This window comes from Pieris brassicae, chromosome 8 (assembly GCF_905147105.1).
Source record: "Pieris brassicae chromosome 8, ilPieBrab1.1, whole genome shotgun sequence".
In the NCBI taxonomy this organism is placed as follows: Eukaryota; Metazoa; Arthropoda; class Insecta; order Lepidoptera; family Pieridae; genus Pieris; species Pieris brassicae.
This window is the reverse complement of record NC_059672.1, coordinates 3,430,246-3,451,913: the sequence shown is the minus strand read 5'-3', so window position 1 is coordinate 3,451,913 and position 21,668 is coordinate 3,430,246. Positions and strand designations below refer to the sequence as shown.

The window sequence follows — 21,668 nt, the reverse complement described above, 5'->3', positions numbered from 1 at the left end:
GACTACGATTTTTTTCTGAAACAAAAGAACACAACGATTGTTATATATAAATAGAAAAATAATTCCTCAATTAAAAAAAAACTTGTTCAAACTAAGCCGCCTTTGTATAAATTTTGAATGATAAAATCGTAATAAATAATCGCAGTGCCTATGAAATTAAATTATCAAGGGTGAGGTGATAAATGTACAAGCTGTGACTGTCCGACAATCTTGGCGTGGACTAATATCGCCATCTATTAGACAGCCGCAAAAGTAATTGTATTAATGTCAATATATAGATGGCGCTGATTCAGAAAAAAATTTTTCGTTATCATAATTTTCTTATAATAATAGAGCGGTTTTATCATTTGATATTTATGACAATGTAGTTGTCATTTAATAGTACAGGTTTTAGATAGAATAAAAACAAATGAAAGCGAACAGCCAACTTAGTTCGAACATGCCTTAAAGTGGTCATAGTTCTGATGTATTACACTAGATGGCGCTTTTCACAATATTGAATTTTTTTATTTTAAATTATGAATACGTTATTTAAAATTGTATTCTTTTTCAGGTTCTTGGTAAAAATGGTGTTCGTGGCTGGTTGGACGGGACGGCAGATAAATCAAATTGGCTCAAATTCGTCCGCTCATCAAATTATTCACATGATGTCAACGTGCAGCATCTTCTATTGGCAGGACAAGTATGAAACAATTTTATTTAAAACTTTTCTATAAAAGAACTTCATTAGTCAATAAACGAGTTGAATGAAACTAAGTAACGTACATTAAGAAGCCCATGTCCCGATTAATTTAAACGTGTTTTACAGTTTTCTTTATTGACCGTCTGCTTCATTCAATAAAATAATACAATATATTGTAAGCTACAACATCGGTTGTACCTCAAGCGTCTAGTATCAAGACAAGGAACACAAAAACTACTGCAATTATTCCACGCCGAACAATAATTATAATAATTCAAGTTTAGAACAATTAAACGAATCACAACCCTCATTAAAACCGCGTTTCTCACTACCCCAATAAAATTTGAATGTGGAACGTTGGCAAGTTCCGGTGGCTGAAAATCAGTGTTCCCTCGAACAACTGTGACCCACTTCCGGTCAGAGGGGAGTGAACAGATGTGATGATTAGATTCACTCAGGCCCCTTCAGGTTAAATGCTATTTGATATTTGCCCTATATGTCTGGGAACTTTATGTAATATTAAAAGTTTGAATCAATAGAAAAAATCGTTGGTACCTAATGATAATTACTTTTTAATTTTTATTGCACTTTGGGCATCGATTCTTAAATAGCTCAAATAAAAACTGTTTATACTCACAGATTATAAATAATTTAAGAAATTAATTTCATTTCGCATGCGAATTATTGAACGTTGCTAAACACAAAGTACCTAAATGATTTAACAAATATTCCAGATATGGTACAAAGTAACACGTGACATCCCATCAGGACAGGAACTCCTTCTTGGCCCAAGGACACCTCTGCCGTTGCAAGATGTTTTATCCGCTGGGGGTAAGTGGAACCTTATATGAATTCGTTTTCGTAATTTTAATTGTTGTATTATCTTTACGAGTATGTCGTGTTTGCCTATAAGGGTGATAAAAATTGTATACTGTGGTTATTTTCCCAATGTATCAGTGTGCCGAACGTCGACAAGCTTTTATAAAGAATGCCATTCAAATTAGTCAAACAATGCGTAAATAATAAACAATCAAAGTTTAATATATTTATATCTTTTTATGTATTTATCTTTGTTTATATATTTAGTCCTTTTTCGATCTGGGCCTCAGAGATCAGTATCTGTTTCATTATCATTTGTTAATCTAATAGGCAAGTAGGTGATCAGCCTTGTACCTGAGACACGCCGTCGACTTTTTGGGTCTAAGGCAAGCCGGATCCCTCAACGATGTTTTCCTTCAAGCGAATGATAAATGCGCACACAGATAGAAAGTTCATTCGTAGATATCCGGGGATCGAACGTACGACCGCAGGGATGAGAGTCGCACGCCTGAAGCCACTAGGCCAACACATTATTATATAAAATTACTTAATATATTACTAAGCCGTTTTCGCGCAATATTTATATATATTTAAGTGGAATAAGATATATATATATAAGAATCGGTAGTTTTTATAACGACTCTGAGTTCTTCCATAAGATTAATAAATATTAGTTTTTTTATTTTATTTATTTATTTACACTTCATTACACTACAATATAAAAAAATAACATAATAAAATCAAAAGGAAACTGGCGGCCTTATCGCTTAAGAGCGATCTCTTCCAGGCAACCACTGTGAGTAAAGAAAAAAATTAAAATGTATTAAATTACATAAGATAGATAAGTAGTGCAAAAATATATGTTATACACATTAAGACAAAACTAAAGAGGAACAAAAAAACAAACTAAACTAATCTAAAAAGATGATACATTAAAAATAGAAAAAAAAGACACATAAATCACGAAAATTTAAGATCAGTCACACGTCAGTTAGTAGTAAGTTAGGGATACGATGTGGACAGGTAATGTTTGTACAGAAGAAGTTTAAAGGAAGATAGAGAAGGAGCTATGCGAATAGGGACGGGAAGTGAATTCCATAGCATAACTGCAGAGACCTTAAAGGAATCGCCAAGAAAGGAGGAGTTATGAGATGGGATTTCAAGGGTATAGTTTTCGGAAGAGCGTAAGCTTTATGGGCTCCCAAAAAAATTATATTATTATTATATTAATAAATGCTCCTTTGTCCTATAAATAATTCACGTAAATAAAATCAGAATATATGACAATCGGTGTCATGGAAGGTTGACTTTGACCAGCAGTTAATTGGAGTCACCTGCCACCGCGTGACTAGCACCCTGTGTGTTCGAACAACATATACAGGTTGATTGAATTTTAACAACACTTTTTATTAAGAAAAACACATTTTGAACGGATTGAAGCTATGTATTATTATTGCAAACTTATAACCACGCACCAAGCACGCTGAAAATACCGCGAAACGTCGGAAAAAAAATTTAAATTATGTAAATAATTATAAGTTTTTTTTATAATAATACATAGCTTCAATCCGTTAAAAAAGTATTTTTCTTAATGTGTAAAAGCTATGTTAACAAAAGACAACCCTTTTTATGTACCTATTAGATATATTTCTAAGTTAATAATAAATTTTAAGGCAAGTTGGTAATCAGCCGCAATATTTTGTACCGAAACAATTATTGTTTTACCGGTAATCATTACATCGTTAACTTCAGAGCCTTTATAAATTTCAAATAAACTAACTTATAAAAACAATTATTGAAACATATACAATGTTAACTTCATTGAAGCTCATTTAAAAACAAAAAACAACCGCCAAAAACTGTCAAATTATAAAGAACATTTTCCCATGTCTCTCACACACAATCATGTTTTAGTTATCAAAGTAATGAAGGCTCATACTGTAGAACAAAAATCACAGGGCGGGTGGCACGCGCATACGATATTTAATTTAGATAAATCGCAACGAACGACGCACGTCGTGAAAAATCACGCATGTGCCATATTAACGGTGGGGTCCACAATCATTATTTATCACTGGATACGCCTTATTTCTAAATAATAATAAAAAATGCGTGCGTGTACTAGTGTACGTAAGAAGTGAAACTGCTTTATGACCTTATTTTTCGAAAAATGATATATGCAACTTTACAGAAATTGGTTAAATAAAGTGAAATTAGATAAAGCTTAACAAAAGGCTTTTATTATCATAGACATGAATACAAATAATACAATTATTTCATTTTACCTTATCACTACTAAGATTATTACAGAATTTCATTAATTGTAATAGAACTATTACTATTATATATTTTTGTTATTAATGGCTTCGAATCTCTTCGAATCAACCGTGGTAGGGACAAGACAAGCGCGTAACGGAAAAGTGTGACGCGTAACCGAAAAATGAGACGATAATTTTTTTTCCAACGCCAATAAAGAGGTTTCACTTCAAAAATCCAAAGGTTAATAGGAACAACTCAAGAACTAATATGATATTGAATTTATTTCAATTACTTCTTTCTCCGTTACCGCGTTATTACTAAAGGTTGGCTTGCCTCAACAGTTCCTCGGCGGCTGTGATGCCGCTCCACTCCCGTAGGTTCTTACTAAGAAATCTATATTCTCTTGCGAGTTATTGTCGAGTGATTTTTTAATATTTTGTCACTATCATTTGGTGTAGGAGCCAAATAAATATGATGAAACAAATGTTAGTGTATTATTAGGACACGAATATAAAGTCCTATTAAATACACAGTCACACTTATGACACATAAAACAAAAGCTTTTGAAACCATGCATTTTATAACGAATCGTATTATTTTTTTTAACACAGAAACGAATATTTGAAATAGAGTGGCTTCCAAATTTAAATTTATACAGCCAGTAGCAGTCACATCCAGTACAAAACCATATTTACAAGGGTCTTCAGAACTTCCGGCGCAACTTCCGCTGGCGTCGCGTTCTGCGTGATTTATGCGATCCCAATTGCACGTAATTACCGTTCTGTTTATAAAATTATCCACTAGAGTGTCTATTTTCTGGTTTGTTAGGGTAATGACTCATAGTACAAGGTGCGGCTACAATCTAAGGTAATTGTGAGGATACAATTCGTGAATTTAGCCAAGGTGATCTTAATCTATTTTGCTTTAGATTGTATGATAACGCGCAATCAATGCAGACAATTTGGATATCTCCAGTCACTTGTATGCATTCTTACTGTGGTACATATAATTTATATACACCATACATAAAAAAAAACAAAGTTGATCTAGTAGCTTCAGGATGCGACTCTCATCCTAAAGTCGTAGGTTCGATCCCCGGCTGTGTACCATTAAACTTTCTTTCTATATACGCATTTTACATTCGCTCTAATAGTGAAGGAAAACATCGTGACCTAAAAAGACATCGGCGTGTGTCAAGCGAAGGAAGCTTTTTACTTGATTTCCTATTAGATTTACAAATGATCATGAAACAGATACAGATATCTGAGGCCCAGGCCTAAAATTTATATCGTCTTTTATATTTCATATACTCTATACCTTAATTAACAGTATACATCATATATATATATATATATATATATATATATATATATATATATGTATATAGTTAAGTTACCACAAGTGCCTTCTCTAGAGTCTCTGGTATACAAAAACTTTTTCTATTCTTCTTATTAAGCCTTAAAAATGATATTGTTATAGCTTGTACACATGAGCAATTACAAGTATATAAGAAAACTTACAAACAAGAAAAATTGTATATCATACTTGATGTTACAAATATATTTAAAAAAAATGATATACATATTCCTTATAAACGTAAGCTTTTAGACAAAAGCTATTTATCAGAACCCACCCATATTATCATCAGCTGTTGCACTCGACAGTGACTCTCAAAAGTTATCCCTAATTAGAATCGATTTGCAGTCGCTCCATTCAAGCATTTGTTATAATGCTCCGGGCCTTGCGTAAGACATGATTGATGGGAGTTATCGTGAGATTCTTTCATTCATATTAATTTCGATAACGCTTCGAAAGGATTAATGATATGATGGCACATGCTAGATAAGTTGTGTAGAAATAATGAAATTTTGGATTTGACGGATATGCTTAGATGCATAGAAAATATATATAAAAATGATATGCAACTCGGTTCTTTCGCTAAAACTCGAGAATGGCTGGATCGGTTTGGCTAATTTTGATCTTGAATTATTTGTGGGTTCAAGGAAGGTTGAAACGAAATATGTATAAAAAATAAATGCATAAATAATTGAATTTAATTCTACATCTAAATCTAAATCTAAATCTTCAAAACATTTTATTTTAATAATATATATATCTTAAATGACTTTTTATATGTTCAAGTGGACTTAAGAATGTTTTAGATTGACAATTACATGAATCCAAAAGCAAAACCAAAAGAAAATTTTAGTGAGTTAACTCAAAACGACAATTCTTTTTCTTCTTCTAGTTTTTAATGTACGTTTAAATTCAAACATTAAAAAGTTGCTGATATAGTAACAGAATATATAAATTGAAATACAAATATTTAGTTTTTAAGCCCTTTAGAGATTAATATAGATGTAAAATATGAATAAAATTATAATAATCTGTCTGTCAAACGCAATAATAATACCGAGTCAACCCTTTATTAGCCGCGCTTTTTTCATATTGGCCGCGTGCGCTCATGCGTATAATGAATGAGTGTCGCGTTGACATTTGTCATCGCGCAATTGTCAGATTAAAATTGATGACGTTGCTTTGTCCGTTGCGCACGCGCCTTTATTGAACAGAAGCCGTTATCAGGACCATTATTTTTAGCAATCTGATAACCAATAATTTAAGTCATAGTTAATATAAGAAATATAGAAACGATGTATTTTATAGCTATTAAGATATTTTGATATATATATGTACTATATAAATATATTTAGGTACTCATACTAAAGATAACTATCAATAAATTTCGAGTATTTATTCAAATAAATAAAATTAACATTTTACATAAAATAATAAGAAAACATGTTTCAAATTGGCACTGAAGCCTCCGAACATAGAATAGAATCTAAAGACATAATCGCAACGATCCCTCAAATATGGAATGATTAATCAAAAATTAACCAACAATACCCACACACCCCATTAAACCGAACACAATCGCTCGGCGTCCCACATCGCATATTTATTTTACAATCAAATAAATATTAAGGACAATAAAATAGAAATATTTCAATTTAATATTCCCGCCCCCAGTGAAGGGTTAAATCTGCAACGGGATTCGTTTTTGTTAACAGATTAGACTGCTTATCTAGATGAAACGGGAAATTAAACAATTTTTATAATTCCATAGATAAAAATGCATTCAAGTCATGTGTATTAAAACCTCTTATTTTGGAGATAAATCTAAAGTAAAGCGAATTATAAATCAACTTTCACATTCCCTGATAACCTATACGAAAATTATGACCCAGTATACGCAACGGTAATAAATTATAATGAATTCAAATCTCCGTTTTATCAGCATCCTGCGCCAACGGACAATGCCGGTAAGGGCCGGTTCCAACCGCGGGGTGTAACTGTAAGCCAGGTCGCACCTGATGCGTCAGAAAGTAGCCGCGAGCGCACGCAGGGTTATTTCTAATAGGAAATGAGATCGCGATGCCCATTGTATTATTCAAACATTCTTAGGCTAATAGGAACTTCTGCCTCGTATAATACGTTTAAAGGTTTTCCGTAGTTATTTTAGTATTGTACCTACTATAGATATCGAATTAAAAAGAATCTGATGTCATTTTAGAGAGTATTGGTTGACGAAGGGTGTTAGACATGCGTGTGAGTGATCAGAAGTTTGAATTCTTGTTTTGCAACAATCGATTTTCCTTATAGATGTCACATAACGATATTATGGTAAATAATTATAAATTTTACCAGTCACCGATTGGAGTGTCTATGGGCGGCCTCCTGCCCGTTTGCTTGTTATTTAAATTAAAACTTTTAAAACTGAATCAATATTAGAAATTAGGTTACTTCAATAAAAAAACTTATGTGTATTTGTATGCGTCAGAACTTCCGTTAATAAACATGAAAAATTCAATGAAAATTATCATCTTAACTACGGCTAATACATCGTTAATATAAATAATTAAAGGGTATGTAAACCGCGAGAAACAACAGGTGAGCAAGTGCGGGGGTCACTTATGTAATTTAAAAGATCGGTAAGTCACCGTCACGCTGTCAGTTTACGCCATCAGTTTACGCCATTTGGTGGTCGTGGGAAAACTTAACGTACATACAAACGTACTGTCAGATGGTTAGTTTTGGGAAACTATAACAGTTGAATAATATCATTTTAAATATTCCTTTGATAATGATAATGCTCAATAGGTTAGAGTTGGTCTGTGGTCTCGAGTTTGAACACCTGTAAGCAAACATTTCGAGAAATAACTAGTGACCTTATGTCGTTTGGTCCATTTTTTTAAAGTAAACTGTCAACGACTTATCTGATGTTAAATGATGCTCAAGAGCTGCCGGCCTTTTAAAAATTGATACGCTCTTTTCTTAAAGGACCCAAAGTCGAATTACTTCAGAAATACTTCAATAGGAAGCTGAACCTCGAAGTGCTGGTACGCGGAAAATACTGCCTTAAAAAATGCTCAGTGTGGAACGACAGACGTCGGGAAAATGTTCATGTATGCCATCAGTTATAGCTTCCTTATATTACTTGAGAAAATAAATGCTCATTCTTATTAGAATTGACAATTGCAAACTGTCTTAGAACACAAAGTATTGCAGATAGTTCATCAGAAAAGTTCATTTTACAGGAATGTAAACGCGAACTTATAAAACGCGGAAAACCCCAGAGCTTTTTAAAAAAGCTGGAGCCCTTCCAATTTCGTAAAGTTGATAAACGGGAAAGCCCACGAGCTTTTAGTTCTATAATTACCAAGGGCTTTTGCTGTAGATTTTATATGTGCAAACAACTATACAGGTTACGAGAATTCTTATCTAAACAAATTTTGGGTGTAGAGAACAAGAAAATTATGTTTTTAATTAGCCTTATTTATTATTATTATACTATAGCTTGTAATTAAATGTATTTGTATAGTAAAGGATACAGATGAATAAATATCTTCTATTGCTAGATTGCAGATTATAAGTAATTCGTAACGGTAAAAAGTAAATAAGTGTTATTGCAGTATTTTAACCGATCAGTACTTTAGTTTGAAGTAGATTTTAGGGATTTTACTTGGGGTTGGATGATTATTTTCAAGAACGCAATTTTATGATTAAAAATCAAAAAATATAGTCCATAGAAAGACAATCGCGTAAACTAAAGTCATATTGTATGTCACGCATTGGTGATTCTAAATCGAGTGGGTCAAGTTTTTAACCCTCAGGTGGGGTGGGGGTGGCATAATTCACCACTGGTATTGTGTTGACATGAAATAGTCACCGCTTGACTTTTGAACCTAGTACCTGGTGAATCCGTGCTATCATTATACCATCCTGAGAATTGTAAGATACAAAACGATATTTTTATTTGAAAAATTTATAGTCATGAATTTTGTATTGTTTATTTATCATAATATTTTTATACTATGCTATTATAAGTGTTTTTATACTGTTCCAAGGATTATGAAAGATGTTTGTAATATGAGATCACTATACAAATGTCACAGGGCGTGTTGCTTTTTGCGTGACGTGTGCGCATGATCTTCAAAATTTAAAAGGTCTTTAAGATCAAAGAATCACTAAAATACAAACTTTAAGAAATATTCTCTGTTAACAGGAACTTTTTTTTACGTAGCATATATTTTTCAATTCCAGGTCGTGAAGGCTCGAGTGTTAATTCATCAAGCGGTTCCCAAGCGCTGACTGAAGACGAAGAGAGGGAAGATACGGAACCACGGTGCTCTTACTGCGACGCACCCTTTCCAAATATCGACGCGTGAGTACATATTTATATCCTTTAGAAAATATGTTAAAACAAACTGTGTTTATGTATAATAAGTTTTTCCAATAAAACAAGTGCTTCTTCAATATATAAATTTTAAGGCAGATTTTGCCGCACACCATCACTATGTGGATATATTTCCGAACCAATTCGACTTAGGGAAAGTTCAAGAAAAGAGCGTACAAATTCTTAAGCAACAGCAACACACTCGCGAGCCCTCTGGCATTGAGAGTGCCCATGGGCAGCGATATCACTTGGCGAGCCTCCCGTACATTTTCCCCCTGTTTTATAAAAAAAATACCTAAAGTACTAACTAGTCGTTTTTCTCTAGGTGATAGAAATTCGTTTTACATATTTGGGGCAAAATCTTATGCAATACTTAAGATGAATAGCGTTTGATATAGCAATCAAAGCTCATAATGCCTCGTAGCTAATTATAGTTATTTAACAATATAAAATGTCTTAAGGTCAGCGAGAAATGAATTTAGTTCTTAAGTCCGATAGCTAGAGATGTACCCATTCGATAAGCTTCGTCGATGATTTGTTGCTTGCGACGGTGGCACGCGACGTCGCAACATCTCTTAAATTCCTCACGCTTTCGACATCTTAAGGTGTGTAATTACAAGCTGTAATGGAGTTAAATTGCTATTCGATTTATTTGAAAAATGCCTGCTATCTGGCTTCTTTTTGGACAAGTCTTTAAACTGAGAAGTTTTAGAAACGAGCTGTTATTTTTTCATACTGAAGGCGTCATTATAGTTTAGATACCGAAGGCAAATATGTCTAAAATGGTATTTTAAAGGCATGGTAATTTGATTTTAATTCATTTGAGAATATATAGATGCCTCGAATTCTTACTAAGCTAAAATGGCTTGAAGACTGAATTCTTAAATTAATATTTTTTAGGCAAATAATTGAAGAGCTTGTTTGTGGGTATCGACTGGTATCTATTATTGCTAATGTGTACAATTAAGCCATTAAAGGCATGTAAAAAATAACCAAGTAATGAACAATTGAAATCGTAATGAGAAAAAAGTTTTGTCACGATACAATGAAAAGTCATTGATTTGTTTTATGATATCGCGTGTCATCATATTCTATTGAAGCGACATCGTACTTCGTTAATAATGCAAGGATTTTAGATTATCGACATGCACGGTTCACATATCTTCGCTATCACATCTCTATTAAATAGTTTACTAAAATCAATTTAAATTTTTCAATGAACGGTTTCTTTGTTTTATTGTATATTTATTTATACATTCACACCTTACGTTCTCGACATGTCTCTCTCGCTTTATCCACTATCATGACAATCACCATGCATGCTCGTCGTTTACGGGAACTTTTAACTTGTACCGTCTGGTAATGACTTAATATATTTCTATAATTACTTCTTTAAGAGTGTTATTTTTTCTGGTCGTTTGTTTAATCCAAGAAATGTATTCGACAAAATATTCAACTATGTATTGATTGATTTTATAAATTATAAGATGATTTCGTGACGCGATTTCTTATCACCTATATATATATTTTTGTCAAAATTTAAAACAAGACGTTTAAAACTTTAAAACACAAATTTCTGTAATCACAAATTATCAATTCTTCACTTCTAACAAGTCAAATGTCATCAAATCTTTCCCAGCTAGATTTTCTTGACAAATTCAATTATCGTCTTTACTTATCAATTAATTAGTTTAAACCTTTCTTGAACTGCCACAAATATTTAAATTAGATAATTAGCCAAATCGGTTAAGCCATTCTTGATTCTTATCGAGCCAAAAAACATTTTATATTTTGAGAAGTATCTATTACTTCTACTTACTTATGGCTATATTATTTGTATGAATTATACAGTAAAACGTATTTCTAGATTCTAATTATACATAAACTAGCCATTACAATGCAGTTCGCATTCCACTTTTACTTTGAGCGTCGTAATCTCTAGCATCTCGCAATCTGTCATGTTTGATAAGCGATCTGATGTGACAGTAAAGGATCAAAATTATAGGCCGCATTATATAATACTTTTTAACATTTAAATGTGACTTCGACTCCGAATTTTTTACCACTTTATATATCTAAACGAAAGCAATGTTGGGTTAGTGGGGTCACCTGGAATCGATGGTTCGATCTCTGGCAGTGCACCTATGTGCGCGTTTAACACTCGTAGCCGTAGTTAAGAAAAACATAGTGAGAAAACCGGCATGCCTAGGTTTTGGGTACAGGAGGTTGCCTATTACAAATTATCACGAATCAAATATAGTTATTTCAATGCCATATATAATTTTTATTATATTCACGTGTTTATGTATGCTAAATTGTGTTTGAGCATTGCACCGATTTTTCTATGTTACAGCACTTATTCGTTCGTCAAAGGAAATCATTGTTAGGTATTACTGAAGCCTAATCATCTCTATGTGATCTAAGTCATGACTTCCATTTTATTGGACGTAATAACATTAAAAAGCCGCTATTACCGCTAATTGCTGGCATTATGTAATTGTCCTAGTTCCAAGACAATGTCGTAGTACTAACTAACTAGTCAGATCGTAAAATGTCCGTTACATTAATTTACATACAATAATTTTGATTGATGAATCAGGCGCGCGTGATCAAAAGATTCTGATCAATGATGCTTCTCTTGAGTTATGAAGAACTGATACCGACTACTGGTGACAAAAAAGTTCAAAATTTTTGTACTTTATGCTAGTAATAATAATACAATCTCTGATATTCAGGAAATTTATTTTAAATATTGTTCGAAATACATAATTTCAATTTAATAATTTTTGATGAGGGTGATCCCAAATATTTTTTCTCGGCCGATCGTCACATTTATTAGTTGAGTCATTGTTGAGATTTACTCGGGTTACGTTAGACACATTTTTATTTTGATATATACTTTTTGTTAATTATAATTGATAATAGTTACGTCCACTATTTAGAATTTGTTGTTGAATGTGAGTGTTTAGTGCGTTTTTGAGAACTATCGTGAGGCAAGGTATTAGCATCAGTCTAACCTCTCTTTGTTCCAAAACTAATAGAATTTCTCCAAATCCTTACGGTTGATAATATTGTGTGCTTTTCTTCCTGGTAAGAAGATATTGTAACGAGGTATGTACTCAGGACTTATTATTCTAGTATAAGATTGTGTATCGACGGCCACCGAACTGTTCTTTGTGGTACAAATATGTTATTAAGAAAAAAAATCGAAATACAAATAATCCGCCAAGCGATTCTCTATTTAGCTTTCATATATTTTAGATTCTAACGGTGAAATACTTTAAGATCGGACCTTTAGTATAATCGTTACAAACGCATAGAAAAATATTTAATAAATAATAGAATATTACTCTAATAATACAGCTCTATGGTACCTCAAATTTATGCATGTGCGACATTGTTCAGTTTTATAGGTAAACAGGTTTTCTGTGAGTTTTGGATTTAACTAATAGATTCCTTACGATGTCTTCACTAGCGAGTGTTAAATTGCGCACATAGAAAGTCTATCGGTTTGGTCGGCACAGCCAGCGTTCGAACCCAATCTAGGGATGAGAGTCCCACATTGGAACCACTAGGCCAACACTGTTTTAAGTTATTAGTAAATAATAAAAATGTCAATTCATCTCAGATATCTTCCGCAATATCAAGAAACGAAACCTATTAATTTCTACATCAGATCGTTCTTGTAATAAAACTAATCTGAATAACAAATAGAAATTGCCGATCGGCAGGTGGCTTCAACAATAGATTGTTATTAAAATGTAAGCACTTATGTCGGTAGTGCATCATTAGTGCGTTAGGCGGGTAAAATAGCGCTTTAAACATAATTTACCAATATCGAAAGAAGTAAGTTATGTTAAAATGGATAAAAAATTAAACTGTTCACTTAATACACTTAAATTATAGCTTTTAGTAAGAATTTACTAAAAAAATGTTAAGGAAACACAGTAAATAAATTTTTTAAACGTAATGAAAAACTAAAATTCCAAGTAATTTTCAAATAACTCCCCTTAATAATCAAATTGCTTGCCTGTGGAATGTTCTGAAACACTGGTCTAAATAAAACATTTCATAGCATTTTTTATATAACAGGGCAAACTGTCACGCTCACCTGATGTTAAGTGATACCACTCATTGCCAGAGGGCTCGCGAGTTCATTGCCAGCTTATTGAGAATTGGTACGCTCTTTTCTTGAAGGACCCTCAGTCGAATTAGTTCAGAAATACTTCAGGTGGCTCAGCTAATTTCTATTTATTCATAAACGATAATCTTCGAGGCCAGAGTGATACTTGAACAATTCTATTTGTTCTCAAATAGAATTTTGAAACAACGTCCAATCAATTATCAAAAAGAAAGTGATTCACTAAAACTAAGAGCCGTCAGAGAGGCGATAACCTGAAAATGATTTTCCGCTAAATGAACTTAAAACATATTGCGTAACCAACTAAATCATGATCATCGTCGATTCGACTAATCTGTGAGCGTTCTGTGTCACGTACCTAAAAAAGTCAAATATTTTTCAAGTTATTGTAATCATTTCATAAAAGTATGATTAGTTCAGCAACATCTTACAGCCACATCAGACCTCAGTGGCGTATGTGGGTGGAGTTAAATGATTCTAAGCGGAATGAAAGTTGTTCATTGGATGTTATCAATCTGCGAACACGTTGCTCGTTTTCTATGATCAAGATCTAATACTTCTGAAACTTCTGTTATTTGCATGGAGCACGACAAACGGCGATTCAATATAGATTGTACCGCTTTCATATTAATGCTTTTCAAACAAAAATACGTAAGTCGTTTCTATAAGTTCAAAATTAGGAGACTCCTAGATTTTAGTTTCCGGCAATTTTGGTTAAATAATTCGAATTATTCTCTAGCTGCATACCTATTGGATGAATCTTTGGCTGTTACGGCACTTCAGACACACATTTCTCGTAGCCAAGCAATAGCTATTACAAATGTTTATTTAATTATATCACATGTGATGTGTTTTAATAAGATATATATAAAATAAATTGTAACTAAACAAATAATAACCATAAAACTTTTAGATTTCCTTTCTGGTGTATCGTTACAAAAGCAATTAAGAGCCACACAATACGAGAGTCATGTATATTATTTGCTTGTAAAAATGTTCATGTTAAGATCGGGAGCGCAGATACAATGCGACTTTCGGATGTGTGTTACATCACTTAAATATTACTTTCAAAAGAGTAAGTACAAAGTTTACCGAAAATAAATTGGTTAAAGTAAATAAATCAGCATCTATAAATATATGTAGAATTTATATGACGATTTGGTATTGGTAAAAGAAACGTACAATTTTTTTTAGTCTTGTAATACAAAATAATGTTTTCACTTTATTCGATTGCTGTAGCAAACATTAACATAAATGTAATGATATTATAAATATTCCACGCGGTAAAACATAAAGTAAACATCTAAATTATTAAAAGATAGACCAAGCTAATGGAACACGTCTCTATTGCATTAATTATGCGTGAAAACATCGCTGCTAAATATGGTCTAGCTTAGATTGATTCAAATTAAATAACCACTTTCCCGTTCACTATTTTGATTACCGGTGAAGTTGGATACGCAATGGACGGTAGTACCACTTAGATTTTATTCTGCAGATTAATTAAAAGATATGGCAGCGGCCGCTTGTCGAGAGTGAAAACGCTCCTATCAATGGCAAACGATGTAATCGTTACATATAGTGTAGATGGTAGTATTAATACTGGAGGTAATTTTATACTTGAAAGTAACGCGTCAATGGATTTCTAATATTGTCGGGCAGTCGGTAATGTGGGGTTTGACAGGTGTAACATTAAGAGCAGCCTCCGGCGTGTAGGGTTGCGTGCACTGAACCAGTTAGCGTCAAGGAGTCTTTGATTCAATTTTTGAAAATAATATATGCCTTACATCAGATGTCGGAAGAGGTTACAGAACTGATAATTTGCATTGACATTGTGAGAGTAATAGACACAATGACTTTAAATACTTAAATGGGTCTAAAGTTTTACGTGACTCAGTGACGTGATCAATATTAGTTATACTATGCAATAAAAGTGTGTGCTAGCCGTTGGACAATTTTTTTCTTTAGATGTTCAAAGATATAAAATATTGACAGATATATTAACTTGTAATCAGATCCATAAAATATGAATCATCAGGTGTAAAAAAATTGTTCATCATTGAAATTTCAATTTAATTATTTTCCTCCCCACTTTATAAACGTTTAAATAAATTTTTAATTTTTAATTTCAGACTCGATCGCCATCTTATACAAGCTCACGCGCAGCCAGCAGCAGCATACCATTGTGAGCTTTGCAATCGAGCTTACTGCTCTCGGCCGTTACTTCTTCGTCACCGTGCTCTAACACACACAGATATACGGAAATATCCGTGCGAAAACTGCCCTAAGGTAAGAGTTATTACATATCCATTAAATCCTCATTAAAATGCATAGCACGTTGATCAGCCTCTAGCTTAGGAACTTGTGTTACTTAGATGACACGAACGAAGCTTTATATGTTTTTATATTTAAGTATATTATATTTATACCTACTAAATATTAAAGATAAAAAGGTTCGAATCCTGCTTTAAAATAGATTACAAGACAACTTCCGCTACCGTATAAGTCACGTTACGAAACCTGATGTTATTTATCACCAAGTGAATTCAAATGAAAAATTATATCACGTTCCGAAACCTGACTATATTTCAGGTATTTACCGATCCTTCCAACCTCCAGCGCCACATCCGCGCCCAGCACGTCGGTGCGCGCAGCCACGCCTGTCCTGAGTGTGGCAAGACCTTCGCCACTTCGTCAGGACTCAAGCAGCACACACACATTCACTCCAGTGTCAAGCCTTTCCAGTGCAAAGTCTGCTTCAAGGTAATTATAATTTAAAAAAAAATCGGTAGCGTATCAAATGCTACCTTTTTATGGCGCCTAAAGTAATAATGATTGTATTCTTATTAAGAAAAAAACTTAAACTATTATTTTCTTCTTTCCAGGCGTACACGCAGTTCTCCAACTTGTGTCGACACAAACGAATGCACGTCGCCTGTCGAGCCCTGGTGGAGTGCCAGAAATGTGGCCAATCATTTACATCCTACGCTTCCCTAACTAAACACAAGCGATTTTGTGACACAGCTACTGGTGGGAACGTAAATATGCGAGGACAGCTTTCTCAAGGCCTTCCGCAAATATCACCAATACCCAACGTCATGAATGCACCAAATAACACCAATCCCTTCCCGATGTATAGGCCAACATTGCCACTTCCATACAATACATTTGCTCACTATCCAGCTTTGTTTTCTGCGGCAGCCGCTGCGTGTCCGCCAGAATTCTTAAGTCCTCTCCTCTTCAACGTGCAAGGAGCAAGACTGGCCATGGAACAAAACATGGCGTACAATGCTAATTTAGTGGCTAAACAACAGCAAGACGGGCGAATGTCTGTCAAAAGTGTCGATAGTTCAGCCTCAGTTGAAGAAGTGAAAAGACAAGAAAATGAAGTTGATGTCATCAAAAAAGATGAAAATGAACGAGTAACACCTAAGCCCCAAAATCCTTTCCTAAAGCACATATCACAGTCCGATGAAGTCTCCAAGCATTCATCAATGTCCTCATCGTCATCCTTGGCTCCGTTTAACTTCTCCAGAGATAATATTAAAAGCCCAAATAATTTGTTAAAAATTAACAATATTGACGTAATGGAAACCAAGTCTTCTTCACCGTCACCTACCGACTTATCAACATCTATAAAAGGAACTGAAAAGAAAGCAGGATATTTTGAAGAAGAGGATGATACCAAAAAAGATCAAAACGACCAACCCTTAGATTTATCAATAACTAGGAAAAATTCTGAACCGGAAAATGATGATCGCTCCTTTCGTAACTCATCTGTCAAGTCATATTCCCCAGCAGAAAGTCCACTTGAACGAGACACTAAGACTCCTGAAAATGATACCACTGATGTAGACGTAGAAGCAGTAGAACCCAAACGAGAAGAGTCTCCCCAAATTGTCTCTCCTTCTCTGGCGTTTCCGATGCCCGTTCACCCACAACACAATACCAGTCTCATGGACATGTACCGACCTAGATTTCCTACCTTTCAGCCATCCGAGTCGATCTTAAATTCACACTCACCCTATGTTCCGAGTCCATTTAATTTTTTATCCCCACTTCTCGGTACTGATGGCCCAGAAAGGCAGTCAAATTATGCAAAGTTTCGAGAGTTAAGTGCCGGATCTGGTAAGCTACGTGACCGTTACGCCTGCAAATTCTGTGGTAAAGTGTTCCCTCGAAGTGCAAATCTGACTCGTCATCTACGAACGCACACAGGGGAGCAGCCGTACAAGTGTAAATACTGTGAGAGGTCGTTCTCCATTTCATCGAATTTGCAGAGGCACGTCCGGAACATACACAACAAGGAGCGCCCGTTTAGATGTCCACTTTGTGATCGGTGCTTTGGCCAGCAAACCAACTTGGATAGGCATTTGAAGAAGCACGAAGCTGAAGGTGGAGATTCCCCTAGTTCAGCGGATACAGAGCAAGACGCTTGCTTTGATGATATCAGGTCGTTTATGGGAAAAGTGACCTGTTCACCTGGGGCGAGGTCAACAGCTGATTCGCCGCACACACCACACTCGTCTCACCCGTCCCACGCTTCTCGTCCTCCTCTCGCGATATCCACCTAGCCAACGATGTACCCGATGCCGTTGTGGCATCAGCATTTCGAATAGTGAATTGTATCTAGGTCCTATCAGAAAAGACAGATATTATGATAGAAAAAGGGCAAAAGACAAGAATCAATTAATAAGTGAGGGTATTCGTTCGATGTTTGTTGAAATCGTTATTCAGTGGAGGACATCTTTGTCGATAACATGCAATGAGGTAGATTTAGAATATTATCTAACTAGGGAAACGTAATGATGACTCTCTGGTATAGATAGCAATAGGTTTTAATTTAATATTACTTTGTATTAATGTTATTTGTACAAAAACTATAAGATAAGATTAGATTCGTATTAAAAATACGAAATTTCTGTTCCTAGATTTACTTATGGAGACTCCGAATTTGTAAATAGATAATCTACATTAAGATTGTAAATGACCTACATTTAAAACCACGAAATTGCAAAAGTATTTGTACTTTACGATGAAGTGAAGAAAAAATACACATTTCAGATAATTTATAAACATTTTGGTGTTTTTTTTATTAAAAAAAAATTAAATAACAATTATGTGTTTTAATTTGAAAAGTATATTCTTTTCAACATTCAGTATAGGTTATCTATATTGTAGATAACATGATATTTTTGCAACTTTCGTGGCTAAACTAGCCATATATGTGATTGGCATTAATTAAATATAACGATATCATTCGTTTTAGTCAAAAATTCTACCAAAGTGTATCACGAAAATTCGGTATAATTCGTTGCGAAAATAATTTTTATTTTGTTAAATTTGTTATTTACACGTTACTGTAAAAATTATATCATATGGATAGTTGTTAAAATTAATTTTAAAATGTCAGAATGTATGTTTATATAGATAATAAAGCAATTCTATTCGTGTAATCTAGGATTATTTTACCATTCATTAACGGTTTTATTACCTTAGTGAGTGGTTAATTAGTATTAATATTAGAAAAGTCTTAAAATTATAAAATATCTAATGCAATATTATTCTACCGAACTCTTTGTATAAGGTAGTTGAGGCAAAAAAAAATTGGTTAAAATATAGCTTTTATTAAATATTTTGGTTTTCTTTAAAGTTCTAGTTCATTGGTAATTTTAAATTAGTTTTTTATGAGTCATTGATTGTATTGAAAAATGTTTTTAAAAAAATCAGTTTCTCTTGGAAAGTTTTTATAAACTCTTTTATATGAATTATATTAGTTACATAGCATAATGCATTAACACTCAAACCTAACAGAATATGAAGAAATATATTTTGTCTCAACTACTTTATAGACATTTCACAAAGCACTTGTTCTCAAAACTTGTCACAAATTGCATTTTGTCACTATTTCTATCTGCATTGACTCTTCCTTTTATTATAAAGTATCGAAAAATAAAAAATACGATAAAATTTCTTGTATTATTTTTATCTCTCTGTAAAAATAGTGCTCCACTTAATGAAGAAAACCTTAAATCTCCAGGAATAGTAGAAATTACCTCCACCTACATTACATTACATTAGATCCTATAAATATGTTTGTATATTTAAAACATAGTTTGGATTGTTTGTGTCTTTGTAAACATAACATTATAATTAATCTATTTAATCAATATTACATGACCAATAGAATAAATATAGCCGAAAAATCTACAATGAAAACTAACAAAACACAAACAATAAGAATTCCTGGCTTATAGAAGATAGAGGCTTATCGTTCCAAAAAACTTAACACACATCAATTTTTAATTAAAATATACAGTTGAGCATGACGTCCAGCTCTGTACTTCGAGATTAAACGTCTATAGTGAGAGAGGGTTGAGGTTTTGCCAATAAATGATCTAGCCGGTCAGTTTTTAGATAGCGTAACGTAATACATATACAACGTAAAATAAGTTGAAGAATTATTTTTATATTCATTTGTCGCGCTCCTTACAATACACATATATTATTACATATACGGTTTGTATTAAAAATAAAAACAGTGGCTTCCAAATGTAATAAATATATGTTGTAATATACTATAAAATAAAAATTAAAAAAATGATTTTTTAGTATAATGTATTGTATTCTTCTTTGTAGATTGCAGTGTTAGGCAAGTACATAAACAGTATCCATGGTCGGTAATTTCACTATTAACTCGGCCAGTGAACCAATGACTTTGACATAATACGAGTTTATATGGACACTATACCAGAGAGCTCGCGAGTTGCTTTTTAAGAATTGTTGAAGCTCTTTACTTGAAGGATCTTAAGTGGAATTGGTTCGGAAATATTTCAGAGGGCTCCACATAGTTGTGACGCTCGGAAAAAACACAAAAAGTACAAACAGACGCTATATAGTGCTTTATCATTTTGGCACATTTTGTAATCATACAAAAGCTATTACACAAAGAATTCTCATAAATTAAGATGCAATACAGGATGTGTTTCCGACGTCAAATTACGCGATCGCATTCCGATCTCGCTCTAATAGCGATATTTTTTTACACCCACTATCTCGAATTCACTCAGGTGATTCGCATACCTCCACTGATGTTAGTGTAACGGTCTGGATGTCGTGAATTCTTTTAACTTTTTATAAGAAAAGGCGTTCGTCTTAATAGGAATTAACAGCGAAACTTGATGTTTAGTGATTCATCGTTTTGTAATACTAAATTCTGTTTTTACATGATATCTAAGTAGTCTCAAAGTAATCGTTTGAAAATTTTAATAAAATAAGTATAGTATTTAATTTCTTAATTTTCGTATTACAGCAGTGTAACGATGTTGTAGCTGTGCTCTTAATCTTCAAAAAACTCAGTATTCACAGACATTTTATCTACTAAGAATAGGAGAAAATGTACTAAAAAGTAAATAATAATATTTATTACTTTTGATTGCTTAATACAGAGAGAATGAATTGTTATTAATGACAATAAGTTTATTTATATACAGAAATTAAGTTAAGGCTATTGTAAATCGGTTATGAGTTCTTAATAGTCAGTTGTGCTTTCGAATATTTAATTATTATTCAGATAGGTAGACGATAATATTTATTTAATTACGTATAGGTATTTGTATCAAAAAAATCTAGTAAAATATCTAATAAGTTATTAGTTTAAATCTAGTAAAATATCTAATTAAGTTATTTTGTTGTTAAAAATTTAGCTTTGCGGGCTCTTGTCATTTATAAATGTTTGGTTGTAAAATTTTGTCTTTCGTTTGTTATATATTGACCAATATTAAGTAATATAAATATGGCAGTTAAACATACGAAAGTTACAGATTACGGAATGGACTTGATGATCAATTATAGGAGATATTTAGACAATATACATAGAAAGTAAAAGATTCGGAAGTCATTAAATCGATAAATTTATTAATTGGAAGTCGCATGAAATGCTATTAAAGGATTTATCTTCGTCTGTATTATTAACAAAATATTTGTTTTTATAACTTTAAATACCGATAAAAATATATTACCAAAACCAG

General features: G+C 33.1%; 1 protein-coding gene across 5 annotated transcripts in view; it reads left to right on the top strand.

The window, feature by feature from the left end:
- The window catches only part of LOC123713422 (histone-lysine N-methyltransferase PRDM16-like), a 106,935-nt gene extending 87,704 nt beyond the window's left edge, over positions 1-19,231 (top strand). For 4 of the 5 annotated variants that reach the window (XM_045667077.1, XM_045667081.1, XM_045667080.1 and 1 more), the window contains 6 exons: positions 554-682; positions 1,417-1,513; positions 9,365-9,485; positions 15,771-15,927; positions 16,231-16,401; positions 16,524-19,231. In XM_045667077.1, the coding sequence (XP_045523033.1) occupies positions 554-682; positions 1,417-1,513; positions 9,365-9,485; positions 15,771-15,927; positions 16,231-16,401; positions 16,524-18,212 (2,364 nt within the window). In that variant the 3' untranslated portion in view covers positions 18,213-19,231. The remainder of the gene's footprint in view (positions 1-553; positions 683-1,416; positions 1,514-9,364; positions 9,486-15,770; positions 15,928-16,230; positions 16,402-16,523) is intronic. The other variant, XM_045667078.1, reaches the window with a different exon arrangement.
- The last annotated feature ends 2,437 nt before the right edge of the window (positions 19,232-21,668 follow it).